This window comes from Anomaloglossus baeobatrachus, chromosome 1 (assembly GCF_048569485.1).
Source record: "Anomaloglossus baeobatrachus isolate aAnoBae1 chromosome 1, aAnoBae1.hap1, whole genome shotgun sequence".
NCBI classification, from domain to species: Eukaryota; Metazoa; Chordata; class Amphibia; order Anura; family Aromobatidae; genus Anomaloglossus; species Anomaloglossus baeobatrachus.
In genome coordinates, this window is record NC_134353.1 from 924,505,092 (window position 1) to 924,522,591 (window position 17,500).

A 17,500-nucleotide genomic window follows, 5' to 3' on the forward strand; every position below is an offset into this window, starting at 1 on the left:
TATAGGAGATCCATTTGCGTAAGTCATAGGGGCACCATTGCGGAGCTAATGTTTGACATTTGGGTCTGTATATGCAGATGATTAACGTCCACCCCTTCTCTGCAGGTCTGTGTAAGTCATTACCGGGCCTCAGCGCTGGCAGGCTACCTCTCATGCTTTGTACTCTGCTCTTATCCAGCGCTTAGAGACTGGAGATTACGCTTGTCTGCTAAGCCAATTGACGTTCTAAAAACAGACCTAATGGACAAAACCTAATGGAAAAACAGCCATGACCTCTTCACTCTGTTCCCAACTTGGTTGGGGGCCTAAAATAAAATATTGCAAGGAAAAAAAAAAATTATATATTTATATATATATATATAAATATATATATAAATATATATATAAATATATATATATATAAATATATATATAAATATATATATATATAAATATAAATATATATATAAATATAAATATATATATATATATATATATATATATATATATATATATATATATATAAATATAAATATATATTATATAAAATATATATATATAAAATAAATATATATATATATATATATATATATATATATATATATATATATATATATATATATATATATATATATATAATATATATATATATCTATATATATCTATATATATCTATATATATCTATATATATCTATATATATCTAATATATATATCTATATATATCTAATATATATATCTATCTATATCTATATATATCTATAATATATATCTATAATATATATCTATATATCTCTATATCTCTATATCTCTATATCATATATCTCTATCTCTATATCATATATCTATATCTCTATAATATATATCTATAATATATATCTATATATATATATATATATATATATATATATATATATATATATACATATATATATATACACACATATATATATATATATATATATATATATATATATATATATATATATATATATATATATAATATATATATCTATATATCTATATATATCTATATATATAATATATATATCTATCTATATCTATATATATCTATAATATATATCTATATATATCTATAATATATATCTATATATCTATATATCTATATCTCTATATCTATATCTCTATATCTCTATATCATATATCTATATCTCTATAATATATATCTATATATCTATATATCTATATATCTATATATATATATATATATATATATATATATATATAAAAAATAATCCAGATTTCCATATTTTTATTTATTTTATTTGACTTACTCTGAAGAAGAATTCCTCATTCCATTTTGGATTCAGCGTCTAAAAATAAAAGAAAAAAAAAATGTAAAAAGTTAAAATTGTTGACATTGTGAGTGACGACACAATCGGGGACGATTCTCGTACATATTTCATGGAGGGAGTGTGGGGATTACTTTACGTTCACGAAAGATCAGGTGACAAAGGCCGAGGTGGCAGCTCTGTAATGGGATCCCGGCAGTGACCTCCGAGGGTGGAAGTGTATTGGTGACTAGGGAGATCTAAGAGTAATTTTGTCCTAAAAATAGAGATCTATAGATAGCAGGGAGATCATGTAGGTCCCGGGCAGGGGAGAGAGGACTCTAGAACGTATCAATGACAGCAATGAAATCATCACGAGAACAAAACAATGACACATACATGTGTGAAAAAAAGTGAAGTAAAAAAAATAAAAATAATGTAAAAAATAAGCACAAAAACCATATAAAAGCAGCCTTGTACAAATTCTATTTCTCATCCATACTTAGAAAAGTTAGTGACAACTAAAACTGTAGCGCCCCTGAACCCCTCAGGGCATTTCTAGGTACTGCATCCTGATTAAGATGCAGGGCCTACCCCAGGGACCTGGAAGCCCGGTGCCAGTACCAACAACACACCTAACAGCCCCAGTTCCCCACTACCCATTAGGGATGACTGACTAGTCCAGGACCCAATGGATGGCCGCCTAGAGGTGGAGGCAGTCCAGTCAACTAGAAACAGCCCGGTGGGGAGGGGATAAGACAGACACAGACAGACACTCAAGAGAGGGAGTGACAGTGGAAGTGGATGGATGGATGGATGTGTCTCCAGACAGGGTTGTGTAACGGTGACCCAGGTGGCAAGGAGAGTGGTTGTCAGGGATGGTACAGCCAGGTACCTCTGGAACCAGGGTACAAAAGGGGCGCAGGGCCCTAGATCAGGCGACAGCTTCACGCGAGAACTGACAACTACCTTCACGGACCCAAAGAATCTGGGGGCACCAGCAGTAAAGATTGAAACAGGAACCGGAATAGAACACCGACCCTACAGGGTTAGCACTGACCGCCGTACAGACAAGAGACTGCCAAGACAGTAAGGGACCCAGAAATACTCAAGGCTACGGGGTCCCAACCACAAGTCAGAGGTTTCGGGGAAAGACTACCAGGTCACCACACCGGCACTGGGACAAAAGGGACCAGGAGTCTGAACCAGCAGTCCTGAGGCCACTATTCCATCTGACAGTGAATAAACAGAAGTTGCACTGTATCCCCACTGTGTGGTCTCTTCTTTCTGCGACAGACCCCTCCATCCATTCCCTGGGGCCCAGCCCTACTTACGGAGGGCCTACCACCTTGGCTGCCACCATCAGCCCCAGAAGTAAATCGACTGTGCAGCGGTGGTTCCATCACCATAACCGCAGCCCGCAAGTGGCGTCACAATACAAACTCTTTCACTCCCCTGTATATACACCCTTTTAAAAGTGTCCCCAGGGTCACGGAACCGGGCATCGGCAATTATATAACTGTGACACAGCACGGCCCGGGACAGAGTACCCCATAGCCCTGGGAGACAATACATTCCAGAAATGTAGACCACTGACCAAGAAGGGGCATTTTCAAAATGTTCCCTGGTAAAGAATATAAAGTTCTGGAATTTAGCATTTGAAAATGTTGCTGGGTTTTTACCCCTAATTAGTAAAGAGCAGTGTACTGTTTGGCTGATTGAGATGCCTAAACTCAGCTCAAGGGGGGGGGGGGGGGTTTGTACAGTCATATGAAAAAGTTTAAGCACCCCTATTAATGTTAACCTTTTTTCTTTATAAAATTTGGGTTTTTGCAACAGCTATTTCAGTTTCATATATCTAAATAACTGATGGACTCAGTAATATTTCTGGATTGAAATGGTTTATTGTACTAACAGAAAATGTGCAATCCGCATTTAAACAAAATTTGACCGGTGCAAAAGTATGGGCACCCTTATCAATTTCTTGATTTGAACACTCCTAACTACTTTTTACTGACTTACTAAAGCACTAAATTGGTTTTGTAACCTCATTGAGCTTTGAACTTCATAGGCAGGTGTATCCAATCATGAGAAAAGGTATTTAAGGTGGCCACTTGCAAGTTGTTCTCCTATTTGAATCTCCTATGAAGAGTGGCATCATGGGCTCCTCAAAACAACTCTCAAATGATCTGAAAACAAAGATTGTTCAGGGGAAGGATACAAAAAGTTGTCTCAGAGATTTAAACTGTCCGTTTCCACTGTGAGGAACATAGTAAGGAAATGGAAGAACACAGGTACAGTTCTTGTTAAGCCTAGAAGTGGCAGGCCAAGAAAAATTATAAGAAAGGCAGAGAAGAAGAATGGTGAGAACAGTCAAGCACAATCCACAAACCACCTCTAAAGACCTGCAGCATCATCTTGCTGCAGATGGTATCAATATGCATCGGTCAACAATACAGCTCACGTTGCACAAGGAGAAGCTGTATGAGAGAGTGATGCGAAAGAAGCCGTTTCTGCAAGCACGCCACAAACAGTCGCCTGAGGTATGCAAAAGCACATTTGGACAAGCCAGTTACATTTTGGAAGAATGTCCTGTGGACTGATGAAACAAAGATTGAGTTGTTTGGTCATACAAAAAGGCGTTATGCATGGAGGCAAAAAAACACGGCATTCCAAGAAAAGCACTTGCTACCCACAGTAAAATTTGGTGGAGGTTCCATCATGCTTTGGGGCTGTGTGGCCAATTCCGGCACCGGGAATCTTGTTAAAGTTGAGGGTCGCATGGATTCAACTCAGTATCAGCAGATTCTTGACAATAATGTGCAAGAATCAGTGACGAAGTTGACGTTACGCAGGGGATGGATATTTCAGCAAGACAATGATCCAAAACACCGCTCCAAATCTACTCAGGCATTCATGCAGAGGAACAATTACAATGTTCTGGAATGGCCATCCCAGTCCCCAGACCTGAATATCATTGAACATCTGTGGGATGATGTGAAGCGGCTGTCCATGCTCGGCGACCATCAAACTTACCTGAACTGGAATTGTTTTGTAAACAGGAATGGTCAAATACACCTTCATCCAGGATCCAGGAACTCATTAAAAGCTACAGGAAGCGACTAGAGGCTGCGATTTTTGCAAAAGGAGGATCTACAAAATATTGTCACTTTTATGTTGAGGTGCACATACTTTTGCACCGGTCAAATTTTGTTTAAATGCGGATTGCACATTTTCTGTTAGTACAATAAACCTCATTTCAATGCAGAAATATTACTCAGTCCATCAGTTATTAGATATATGAAACTGAAATAGCTGCTGCAAAAACCCAAATTGTTATAAAGAAAAAAGGTTAACATTAATAGGGGTGCCCAAACTTTTTCATATCACTGTATATGCTTTAATTAAATATTTGGGGGTGGGGATAAATATACAATGTAACTCATAACAGCCAAACCAGAGACCCATCTGTAGACAGCTATTTCACCCATTTAGACCTCATCAGAGCAAAGCAGCACAAGATACCTACACACTGCTCAGGGAAAAAACAATTTTAAGTCAACTCTCCATGGAGGAATTTCCATGGCAATGATAGCCAGTATTTCTTAATTCCTCCAACCAGAGTAGACTTATCCCTTTAAGCCAACCAGTACTCTGCTCTGTACTGATGAGTGGAAAAAAACCCCGACACAGCACTGACTACATTTTATGTTGCATGTATCAGCACACAGAGCCAACTTATGGGGGCAAGACTTAAATCATTGCAAACGTTGCATCACTGCTGACACATAGTTACCTACATTAGTGTAGACAATGTAGAGGTGCCTAACCAAGGCAGGAATTGTACATTTCTAGGTAGGCTTCACTTAAAACCTGCGCCATTTCAGCAAACTTCACCACACATTTGCCAGGACTGTTTCTGAAAAATCGGGACAGTCCCAGCTAATTAAGGACAGTTGGCATGTATGAAAATGGTACCGAACGCCATGATGGTCTGGACATCAATTTGCACAAGATGCGGCTATATTCCCCAGCATTTTGGCACTGTATGATTGGATTATTCAGCATTCAGGCACTATATGGTATACTAGGAGGATAGGGCATCAATGGACTCTATTGCGCAGAGCAACAACCAACCTACTGCCAGCGCTGCAGGTCACGGTTCCAAAAATTCCTCTAAAAACCCACCTTGTATAAACATAACCTTAAGATCTGTTTGCTTGTAGATGTAGAGTGTTTCGGGGCGATGATGGAAGTACACCGGACGCCCCGGAACGTCACATCGAATACATGGTCCAGGCTGGGTTTTGTGAAGTGTGGGCTGTGAACCTGTGTAGGCCACATACTACCGCTGACGTCGGCCGGTCAGGACCCGATGGCGACTAATACAAAGAGACCAACAGTTTGTGTTTCAAGCAACAACTATTTACTCAATGGTTCATTCTACACAATTTTACACTTCAGATAGCGGTCACATATCTTCCAGCATGTTACAGTTCTACAAGACATATTCAGACACCGACCTAGTTCTCACTGGGTTGCTTCAGATCTTACTGGTCCTGCGAGTTCCAGAACAACACAGCTCATCATTACAGTACCACCCATGACGGTCACCTTCCCATGCTGTGGCACCCATGTTCAGTCTTCTTGTAGGGGCGAAGATCAGGGGACCCATCACCATGGTCTGAGTAGACAGAGCTTTGTGCTTTCAGACGCTCGGAGAGAATCAGCTACGATAAGTTGACTTCAGTCACACACACACCAGTTAGGATAAACCAGTTACCTTGATGGTTAATGGCTAGAGTCCTGTCCTCAGATTCCTATTGTGTGGGGCTGTTCCATTTGAGGATTGGTCTCCGGTTTCAACATAGTTCGCATTCAGTGTTTCAGTCAACTCAAGGTTTGCGCTTTCTTGCCTTCAGTCTCCTTTATTCCCTTTACTGCCACAAGTCACCTGTATGTGACCTCCCAACCTACAGACTATCCACCCATAACTGTCGCTCATTTGATCTTCACTCTCTTGAACTGACTCTTCGGAATTAACTGTCTCTTACCCTGGCAGCTGACCCCTCCCATAGTGGGCCAGTCCCAACACTAAACTGTTGCTTACACTAGGGTCTGATAGATTCCTACACAATGTTATGCCCTACTTCACAATACACATTATCAACACTACATATCACAGGTTACACTATATATATTCCAATCCACACATCACATTTCACAACATATTATACACAAAAGATGCAAGACAATATTCACATTACACTACAAAACGCGCTTCGTGTCTTCGGAGGCAGGAACGTGATAGCAATAGTCCATCACTCTTACATAGACATGGGTGGTTAGTCTTCAGAATCTCCTCCTTGAACCTTTTGATATATTTGGTTAGATTTAAAGGGGTTTTCCATGAATTATCAATAGTGGACACAGTTGAGACTGCTATAAAAAAGAAAAATGTACTGATTGATTCCCTGGGTATAAGTATAGTGGGTTCAAGGGTTCCCATCCCACCTGGACCCGGCAGTCTAGGGGGCCCAAAAGGTCTCTGACCTATATTAGTAAACCAATAGTATTAAAGACTCGTGATAATTGGGAATGCTGGTGGCGTATTTGCATTGGTGCCCATTAGTTTAAAGCTTACATCACTGGGTGAACGGATTCCGAATAGTTGGTCCTCAATGAAACATATCTATCCATAGGGAACAATAAGAGGGAAGGTCCTCTCACTGAATGGCTGCCAGGGAGAGCAGAAAGATTTATGAATGTCTGAATGATGCCTAAATGATAAAACTTGAAAGCGACATTTAAAGGATTTTGAACAGCAGCAACCAGAGCCAGCGCCAGTCACTGCTGTTGGAGGCAGATGCTGGCTGTGTGGCACAGCTGGCATCCACCATGGGAAGAGCAACCTCGGCTCCATATGCAGGCACCAGACATATGATGTATGTCCTATGTCAAGAAGGAATTAAATGCCAAAATGGTAACTAGCCCCCCATCGACCATGTGCCATTTAAAACACTGTGGTCTTGTGTGGCACAGGAGCTTCCGGGCCCCCTTGGATATCAGGGAGCCACTGCTTTCCTTAATAATCCCCAAGATTATCTTGGACCTTAGGCAACCTAGCCCAACAATATATCATACATAAAGATCACTTCATAGGTAACTTGTCCGCTACCCCTGGTGCATGACAGACAGCCAACAAAGCGGGACGCGCGTATGTAGAATAAAGAGCGTGCACTCTGCTTACAGAAAATATTACGACATCCAAAAGGAAACCTCTTTCTTGTACAGACCGGATTTTTTTATGACAAGCATTTTCAAAACACACGTTTCTCAAGAGCAGAGTGTTAATATGACAAGGTCGGGCAGTGCTCCGCCTGATGGCGGCTACCGCTCTGGGGCAAGGGTTTTACCATTACCAAGAGCACAAAGACGGAGGCAAGGGGGCCCGCCGGCCTCGACGGAGGCAAGGGGGCCCGCCGGCCTCGACGGAGGCAAGGGGGCCCGCCGGCCTCGACGGAGGCAAGGGGGCCCGCCGGCCTCGACGGAGGCAAGGGGGCCCGCCGGCCTCGACGGAGGCAAGGGGGCCCGCCGGCCTCGACGGAGGCAAGGGGGCCCGCCGGCCTCGACGGAGGCAAGGGGGCCCGCCGGCCTTGACGGAGGCAAGGGGGGCACCGATCAGACATATTATTGAAGTTTCTATGACTGGTAATCCAGAATATTTCATAATCTATGACATACCATGAAATCCAGGTAAATGAAATGTCACTATGTACACACTGTACAGAATATTTCACTGAGGCTCATAACCGAATGACGCAAAACCAGAGAACATAGTGATCCCCATAAATTGTCTTATACTACACGTATTTATGGGCACAGATGTAACACTAGATACCAAGAGAACATACCCTAAAAATACACAAAAAAAACCCCAACAACTTCTCCATACATCGCAATGTGATATTAACACTTACTACTTCATAGTGTGATGCCCTGGCCTATCAGGTCGTCACAGGGTATTGTGCAATCTGCCCTTCTGCACGGTATCCACCCTCCTTGGTTACGAGTCCTGGTGCTTTGGTGTTAACAGCTTAACCAATCAAAATCCTAGGAACACTTCACACTTTAACCTACCAGACACACCATTGGGGGGCCTGAAGGGAATAGGGCCGCCCACATGGGGGGTTGGTAAGGGGAAAGTGGAGAAAGTGACAGTTGAGCTTGAGCAGTGAGAGTGAAAGGAGAGGAGGTGGAATGGTGACTGAGAGGGAGAGGTCACGGAGAAGAGCTTTTGAGTACTAGGTGGCAGACGTTCGTCTGGGCCTGGTAGGAGCTGGAACCCCGGTCGCAGGGGCTAGTGTCAAGAGGCACGGACTGCCGAGGAGGGCGGCCGGCGGCCTTGAGCTATCACCGGGCAGGGGCCAGGGCACGACGGGGTACATGGACCTCAGGCCGGAAAGTAGCTTCACTCGTTCCGGTAATTTACCAGACGGGGGTGAAGACTTCAAGATTCATCCCCAACCCACTCCAAAATCAGGGTACTAACGCACAGATGGGATAGGACTTTCCCAATACAGTCCAAAGAAATCCTACGCGTGAACCCTGAGAGCAAGCTCACTCCGTTAGCCATACAGTTGAGCGGGACCCGAAGAGTTTTATACACAAGGGTCCAACAGAGACACAGCAAAACCAAGGGCACAGACCCAGGCGTGCTCCCTACAGGCTGTAGTGGTGCTCAGAAATCTGGTTTGCAGGCTGTGTTCTTGTTCCTGGACTGAGTGAGTACATTGCAATACCCCTGTTCCTACCCGAGCGGCACCAAGTCACCAACCATCCGACGGGCCCCGGGACACCAAACCCTACCCACGGAGGGGTTAAACAACAGGCTGCCACACCATCGTTACTGGGCTCCCCAACGGCAGCGGTGGTCCCTCATATTACCACGCAGTGTGGGTGGCGTCACGGACTTTCCAATCCCCCTCTTTCTCTGAAGTGGCCGCACGATCCCCCAGGTCAGGCGACCCCTCGAGCCACTGCGGATCTGGATCTGAGCAGCCCGGCTGCTAGGACGGGGGCGGTACAATAGTAATGCAGCATGTTAACACAAAGCACAAGGTAGCCCATGTCACCACGTCAGCTCTGCTACAGCACACTCCATAGACCAGGATTTTTTTTTTTTTACTGACCGTTGAGAAGACATATAGAAATCGTCCAACCCAAATTATTCCCAAGGTACGTCCAAGACCATCACAGCCTCCTCCACACCTGACGCTCGGGCAATCCCGTCCACCTCTGTCCTCTCCCGGCCCGCAGTGAACGACTCCCAGTAAACAATAAAGGAGTTCTCCAATGACAGCGCAGCGCTATATAGTAAAAAACACGTCTGACAACTCCCCGCGCCGGCCCTTCAGCCCTCATTAGAGAAAGTCAACTCTCTATGACACAGGCTGATTGTATGACAACAATGGCCGTGTGTACAGCGAAAACTTTCCGAAACAATTATTATGTAACAAACACAAATATGCAGCAGAGCTCTGCGGGCGCTAAGATTTACACAATCGTGTAATATTTCACACTGATTACATCTACTGTACTTTCTGAACCCAACTGAAGTGACCAAGTGACACTGGGTCACTACATTAAGCATTACACCTCCAGTACATTATATCACATTGTGCTTGTAGGCCAAAATTAGTAGAGCTTAAAGGGGTTTTCCCCAAAAAAAGTTAATGTTAACTTTAAATCAATAGATTTAAGAATAATAATAAGTTTCACAATTGGATGTGTTAAAAAAAAATTATTCCTTTGCTGAGATAATCCTATCAATGTGTACTAGTACAGTCAGACACAGCCATTACACAGTAGTGAGAAGGGGCACATATATAAGATTATCTCTGCACAGAAACATTTTATTAAAACACATCCAATTGTGGAAATTATTATTATTCCAAGATCTATTGATTAAAATGAACTTTTTGAGTGGAAAAAAATCCCTTTAAATTTTTCTTTGGGCCACACCTCTGGCGGCAGCTTATCTTGACTCAAAAGAAAAAAATTGGTTGTGTTGAAATTGCTAGTGCCGATGAGTTAAAAAAAATTAATTGGGAAAAAAAGTTGTATGTCATTTAATGGTAATTTTTACTTTTGCATACACTTTAATGTCTAGATTTTAGAACAATCACCAGAAAAAAGACAATGCACAAGAATAATTTAAAAGCATGAAAGGTGCAGCGTGTAAAAGGTCGATATCACTTTAAAATGCATTCAGCGCTATAGGCTCTAAATCTCTGAATACACAGAAGTCAGAGCAGATTCCAGAGTAAATAGTGTTGTGTCAAGTGTTCCCTTGGTTAGAAAGGGCTTGTAAAAAAAAAAAAAAAAAAAGCCTATGAGATCAGAAAAGCATGACTGCTCAGTTTTTTAAACCGCTTGAATATGGGACATATTTTGATATTGCAGTTTCCACTTTGATTATATCCGGTCACTTGTAATAAATGTATTTTTTTGTTGTTGCCTGTTTAAAAGCCACTGTTTTCCTGTTTAGACTTTTTCCTTTTTTGTTCCTGCTCCTCTCCTTCATTTTCTATAAATCCAGTTTTATCAGCCAACTGGGTGTGGTCCTCAGCTGGTTTCTGTATATACAGCACGGTAGGGAAACCACGGGCTCTCGATTCCCAGGGACAGTGGTGGTCAGGCTGGTAGTCCTGTTTTGTGTGACACGCCGGCGCACGCCCCCAGCGTATCCCACGTGACACGCCAGCGCACGCCCCCAGCGTATCCCACGTGACACGCCGGCGCACGCCCCAGCGTATCCCACGTGACACGCCGGCGTATCCCACGTGACACGCCGGCGCACACGCCAGCGTATCCCACGTGACACGCCGGCGCACACGCCAGCGTATCCCACGTGACACGCCTGCGCGCCAGCGTATCCCACGTGACACGCCAGCGTATCCCACGTGACACGCCTGCGCGCCAGCGTATCCCACGTGACACGCCTGCGCGCCAGCGTATCCCACGTGACACGCCTGCGCGCCAGCGTATCCCACGTGACACGCCTGCGCGCCAGCGTATCCCACGTGACACGCCTGCGCGCCAGCGTATCCCACGTGACACGCCTGCGCGCCAGCGTATCCCACGTGACACGCCTGCGCGCCAGCGTATCCTACGTGACACGCCTGCGTATCCTAAGTGACATGTGCTGCACACCCAGTGTCTCCACCCAATATTACACATCACATCACAGAGAAGCCATTCCAGCCATCACATTAGGGGGAGTTAATTGTTTGACCAAATATTGCAGGATCATTTTCAAGTAGATAATTTTGTATGACAGCAAATGAGGTTACAAATACTCAAATAGCCCATGGCAGTAAAAAGGTTTCCCACTCCTGACATACAGGGAGGAGTGAGCCATATATACTTTGTCTACAGTGTGCAACATAATCAAGAAGTTAGCAAACCCATGGCACTGTAGCCAATTTCCATGGACGTGGATGTCACTGGGTCCTTCTCCGATATCACACAATAAACAGAGAGAGATGGATGAACATTCCAAAGACCTATTTATTCCAAGCAAATCAAATGGTCCATACAATAATCCACCATACAGAGGGTAAAATAGTCCAGAAACACAAATATTAGTCCAGAAATCGATAAATGTCCAGATCTCTATGAGAAGCCGCAGCTTCAGATCAGAGGATCAATCTTCTTCCTTTTCAAAGTTCTAAACCAGACTCCCTAGTCTCCCAGGTAAACAGTTTAGGTGGATTCCAGGCCCCCTCCCCCGGACCTAGGGTCAAAAACACTACAGGGGGTGATTAACCTACAGACAATACAATGGCAAGGCAACACTCCCAGCATCTGGACATACACAACTCACCATCACAGTGGACTGCGGAGAAAAGTTGATTAAAAGTTGCAACGCAGGGTCTTCCAGATGGTGGTAAAACTGCCCCAATCAAGTTCCAAAGAAATTCAAGCTGTCCTGCAGGTTCAGGAGGCATTAGCGTAAGTGCTAACTATCTGTCCACATGTGAATGAAATGCAATGGAGGAGACCCAGGAGGACCCCACTGCTGACACAGACATGAAAAAGGCTAGACTGCAGTTTGTCAAAATGTATGCGAGTAACCAAAATCCTTCTGGAAAAAGAGTCTTGTGAACAGATTAGAACAAGATAGAGTTTCTTGGAAAAGCACATCATTCTACTGTTTACCAAAAATAAAGTGAGGCCTACAAAGAAAAGAAACACAGCACCTACAGTCACATATGGTAGAAGCTCAAAGATGTTTTGGGTTGTTTTACTGCTTCTGGTAGTGGGGGCCTTGACTGTGTTCAAGACATGACATCTGAAGATTACCAAAGGATTTTGGGTGGCAATTTAATTACCAGAGTCAGAAAGCTGGGTTTGCAGGCCTATGACCCCAAACATTTCAAAAAGCCCCCAAAAACAGATGGAAACAATGTGTTGGAGCGTTCTGAAGTGGCAGCAATGAGTTCGGATCTAAATCCCATTGACACCTGTGGAGAGATCTTAAAATTGCTGTTGGGAGAAGACGCCTCAAATATGAGAGACCTGGAGCAGTTTATAAAGAAGAGTCCAAAAATTCAGGTGAGAGGAGTAAGAAGCTTGTGGACGATTATAGGAAGCGACTGACTGCAGTTATTTATTCCAAACTGTGTGCAACCGAATATTAAATTTTGTCTGGCCCTTTTTTAGGGTTGTGTGTGAAATTATGTTAAATTTGCCTTTTATGCCCTCAGGGGTTTTTTTTTGTGTTGTTCCAAATCATAGAAAGAAAATATAACATGGATTTTTTACAGGCTCACAATGGAAGCCTACAGGGAAACAATCCAAAAAAAACGGTAACCATTTTTTCATCATTATTTAAAGGGAATGGGGTTGGTTTGTCATTCTTTAGTGCTTTATAAAGCAAAATGAATGGTGTCACGCGTCCAGTAAAAATCCAGCCTCATACGGCCGTGTGGACAAAAGAAATAACGGCTGTTCTGTCCCCACTTAAGGGCGATTGAAGGCGCATAGTTGTGAGAGGTTGTGAGAATCTTACCTTCGTTTTCCTATAGGTGAGGCAGACAGGACCAGAGCACTCCAGAGTTAAACATGCACATGCTGAGATGAAACAATGGTGGTTTATTTTCTCCAAAGGTTAGGACATGCAGAGTACAGTGGTCCAAGTACCTGGCATTGTGGTTCTCTTGTGATGCTTGTTTCTGAAGCCACTAAGGTCAGAAGACTTTGCTTCTAGCAGCTCCAATAAGGGATGTTAATTCTCACAATCTCTGGCTGGAACTGAATATGCCAGGAAGTGAGGCAAGAGGGTCAGCAGACACTCCCATGGGCTGGACAAAAGAAACAGAGGAGCTGAAAGGTCTGACCAGTAGATGGCAGCAGAGACAAGCATGAAAAACATTAAACAGTTTTAACTAAAACAATTAGGAACAGCACAACGGCAGCACGTTGTGCTGTTCCTGACAACTGAACAATGCAGAACTTGCAGTACGAAACCAGACAGTGTCAGACTTTGTAAACCTTCCCCCTCCTCCTACCTTGTAACACCCACTTGTCAATTTATTCATTAAATTCCAGGAAGAACAACAGAGGAACCAGATAATGCAAAGACCTTTTACCCCCGCCATATCTATCCCCTTTTAAATATGTTTCACATGTCAAAGGTTATATGGGGGGGGGTGTCTTAATGCCCCAATGACCAGTCTGCTCCTGGCTTACATGCAAGTATATACTACGGCCATGTTGAAAAAACCAAAGGATTTTCAGTATTGTCCTCCTTTCAAGAAGATCAGACTTCTAGTGTGTGTATTTTGCCAGATTCTTGTATTAATCATGTAATCACAGAACCATTTTTCATAAAACTATTAATTCCTCTGTTATCCCTCCTGGAAATATAAAATTCCACAAGAAGCTGATCTGTTATTGCAGACGGCCTGAAATGCCTCCCACGAGGCTCCGTTGGCCTTTAGGCCCATTTTTACTTCTGCCCTTGTGATAACATGACTACTACGGCACTAATGTGAAGTCACCTCATCGCTGCAAGCCTTATATACTGAAGGCTATGGGGGACCCAAAACGTGTTGCCATGGGAACTCAAGGGGAGGTGAAGCTAGTCGGCCTCATTTATCAAAAATGATTGTTTCATCTTTTAATCTGTTGTCATTAGCAACCAATCAGAGATCAGGTTTCATTTCATCAGAGCAGTTTAAAAAATGAAACCCGAGCTGTGATTGGTTGCTATGGACAACAGCTTCTAGACAGTTTTGATAAATATGGCCAAATGAAAAAATATAATATATATTTTTCATTTTTCATTGTGGACCCAGGAGACAAACCACAGCAAAATCCATAAATTGGCTTTGTTGAGAATTTTTTTTTTTTTTTTTAATCAAATTCAAATAGGAAAAATATACATTGAACGTCTTAAACTTAGATTCCGGCTCCACCAAAGATGTTAATTATGGTACAAGGTTTCTGTAGAACCCAAGGGGCAGGCAAAGGGTTAAATAAAACCCTCATGTAGGCGCCCGTGCTGGGCCCTCACCTGTCATTACGCCGCCTCGGCTTTCCGGTCCACTAGTGACTCCTTAACTTCCATCTCTTCCCCTGTATCACCCCTACGGGGCCAATGACAGGCCTCAGAGTCAGAAGGGCGCACCGGAAAAGTCGAGGACCGGAGGGCTGCGGTAACTTAAGTGAAATGGGTCAGGTATATGACATTTATTACGTTTTAATTCAAAATACCAAAGCAAAATGGCGGCAGGTTGGATTTTTTGCAAATCCCAAATATTTAAGATTCATCAGAATCCACCATTTTTGGGAAAATCTGATTGGTTGCGAATCGAATTAGACATCTCAAACCACAACCAAAACATGACAGACAGCCATGCCGTAGATTAAAACTCGGCACCGAAGGTCAATTTTTACAAAATTTCCAAAATTTCAAGTCTCATCAGATTTGCCGCTACTGTATTCCACAGCATAGCAAGTCCGCAGCAATTCCACAGCACATGAACGTAGCCTTAGAAGTTACCTAGTGGTGCCATAACCCAAGCAACATTGTTATATAGTCTTGGATATCTTCTTATAACACACAGTGCAGAGATAGGGAAACATTTTGACATCCATCAGTGTTACTATGATTATTATTTATGCCATGGCGCTTTACATGTGAAATGGGGTATGCATAAAAACAAGTACAATAACCATGAACAATACAAGGCACAGGATGATAGAGAAGAGAAGAGGAGCCTGCCCGCGAGGGCTCACAGTCTACAGGGGATGGGTGAGGATACAGGAGGGGAGAGGATCCTGCCCGCGAGGGCTCACAGTCTACAGGGGATGGGTGAGGATACAGGAGGGGAGAGGATCCTGCCCGCGAGGGCTCAAAGTCTACAGGGGATGGGTGAGGATACAGGAGGGTAGAGGATCCTGCCCGCGAGGGCTCACCGTCTACAGGAAATGGATGAGGATATGTGAGGCCCTGGACCCCAGGGGTCACAGGTCACAACATCACATACACCCCCCCCACACACTAGGAAGGTACCACCAGTCAACCACAAAGACCTGATTGCCTCCCTCAGTGTTACAGGCACACCAGGTGGGCGGAGTCAGGCAGAAAGACATGCCCCTGAGGAGTCTGCTGGCCTGAGGCAGGAAGACAGACAGTCAGTGCAGATAGACGGTTCAAACAGTCAGGCAGGCAGACTGTAGTGGCCGCCTGCAGGAGACCGGGAATATGACCAGCGGAACCGTAAGGGACCGGGAAAGGGTAGTGGCCAGCCGAAACCGAACCGGGGAGCTAACTGGATACCGGAGTACCAGGCAGGGTACTCAGACCCCCGACTAGGCTATATGCCACCACCATAGTCAGATGATAATAATAATCTTTATTTCTATAGCGCCAACATATTCCTCAGCGCTTTACAATTCAGGATTAACTGATTGCGGTCTGGACCTCAGGGGTTCATTCCCACCAAAGTCCCGTTTGAAGGCAACAGCCCAACCCGTCCAATTAGTAGCCAACGCCAGAGGCCAGAGAACCAAGGGCCAGCGTCTGCGGGCAACAGGGGCTCCTATGACACTTATACGCCGGGGAGTGGACTACCGGTGCTCAGGCACAGTGGTCACACTACAAACATAGGTGCAGGAGAAAGGCGGACATTGCCAACCCGACTAGGAAGCTGCAGCCGACTGCGGGCCCCGTTCATTCCTCAGTTTGGTTTACCAGTAACTGTGTGGTTTAAATCGTGAGTACAACAGTGCCATCAGGCACCGCACCGCACTGCACCCCTGCCCACAGCCCGACCGGGCTCCGGGACCAACATCCCCTACCCACGGAGGGGTCAACACCTAGCTGCGCCACTACACCGCTCCCGGGAGTCCCCATACCTTTACCACAGCGGTGGTGCCCAGCATCACCACAACCCGTGGGTGGCATCACGAACAATCACCCCAAAACCAAATACCCGCATCCCCCGTGGCCAACGCCAACCCCCTTGCAGAGTGACGTGACCCCCGGGTCCGTGAGAGGCTCGAGCCACCACCCGTAGAACGAGAGCACGGATCCGAGCAGCTCGGCGGCCGCAGCCGAGGGGCGGTAGAGATACAGGAGGGGAGAGGGCCTTGCCCGTGGGGGCTCAGACTACCAGGGATGGGTGAGGATACAGTAGGTGAGGAGCCTGCCCGTGAGGGCTTAGTCTACAGGAGATGGGTGAAGATACAACAGTAGGTGAGGGCAGAGATGGTCATGCGGCTCTATAGTGCACTGAGGGTTACTGCAGGTTGTAGGCTTGTCCGAAGAGGTAGGTCATTAAGTCCCTTTTGAAGGTTTCCATGGTAAGCGAGAGTCTGATGTGTTGGAGTACAGAGCTCCAGAGTAGGTGGGAGGCACAGGAGAAATCTTGTATGCGATTGTGGGAAGAGGAGATAAGAGAGGAGTAGAGAAGGAGATCTTGTGAGGATCGGAGGTTACGCGTACCGATCACAGATGTACGGAGGAGACAGGTTGCGGATGGCTTTGTATGTCATGGACTTGTGGATTAGTAGGGCAGCAGAGTGTAGGAAAGATTGGAGGGATGCAAGAGTGTAAGAAGGGAGGTCACAAAGCAGGTGGTTGCAGTAGTCCAGGAGGGAGATAATGAGGGCATGCACTAGTGTTTTTGCAGATTCTTGATTAAGGAATGCACTAAT

The 17,500-nt window shown here is 44.4% G+C and overlaps 1 protein-coding gene across 5 annotated transcripts in view; it reads right to left on the reverse strand.

Moving 5' to 3' along the window:
- The window catches only part of NEDD4L (NEDD4 like E3 ubiquitin protein ligase), a 444,386-nt gene that overhangs the window by 236,831 nt on the left and 190,055 nt on the right, over window positions 1–17,500 (reverse strand). For 4 of the 5 annotated variants that reach the window (XM_075328051.1, XM_075328060.1, XM_075328091.1 and 1 more), the window contains exon 4: window positions 1,274–1,312. In XM_075328051.1, the coding sequence (XP_075184166.1) occupies window positions 1,274–1,312 (39 nt within the window). Of the gene's footprint in view, window positions 1–1,273; window positions 1,313–9,462; window positions 9,599–17,500 lie in introns of those variants that run through there. The other variant, XM_075328080.1, reaches the window with a different exon arrangement.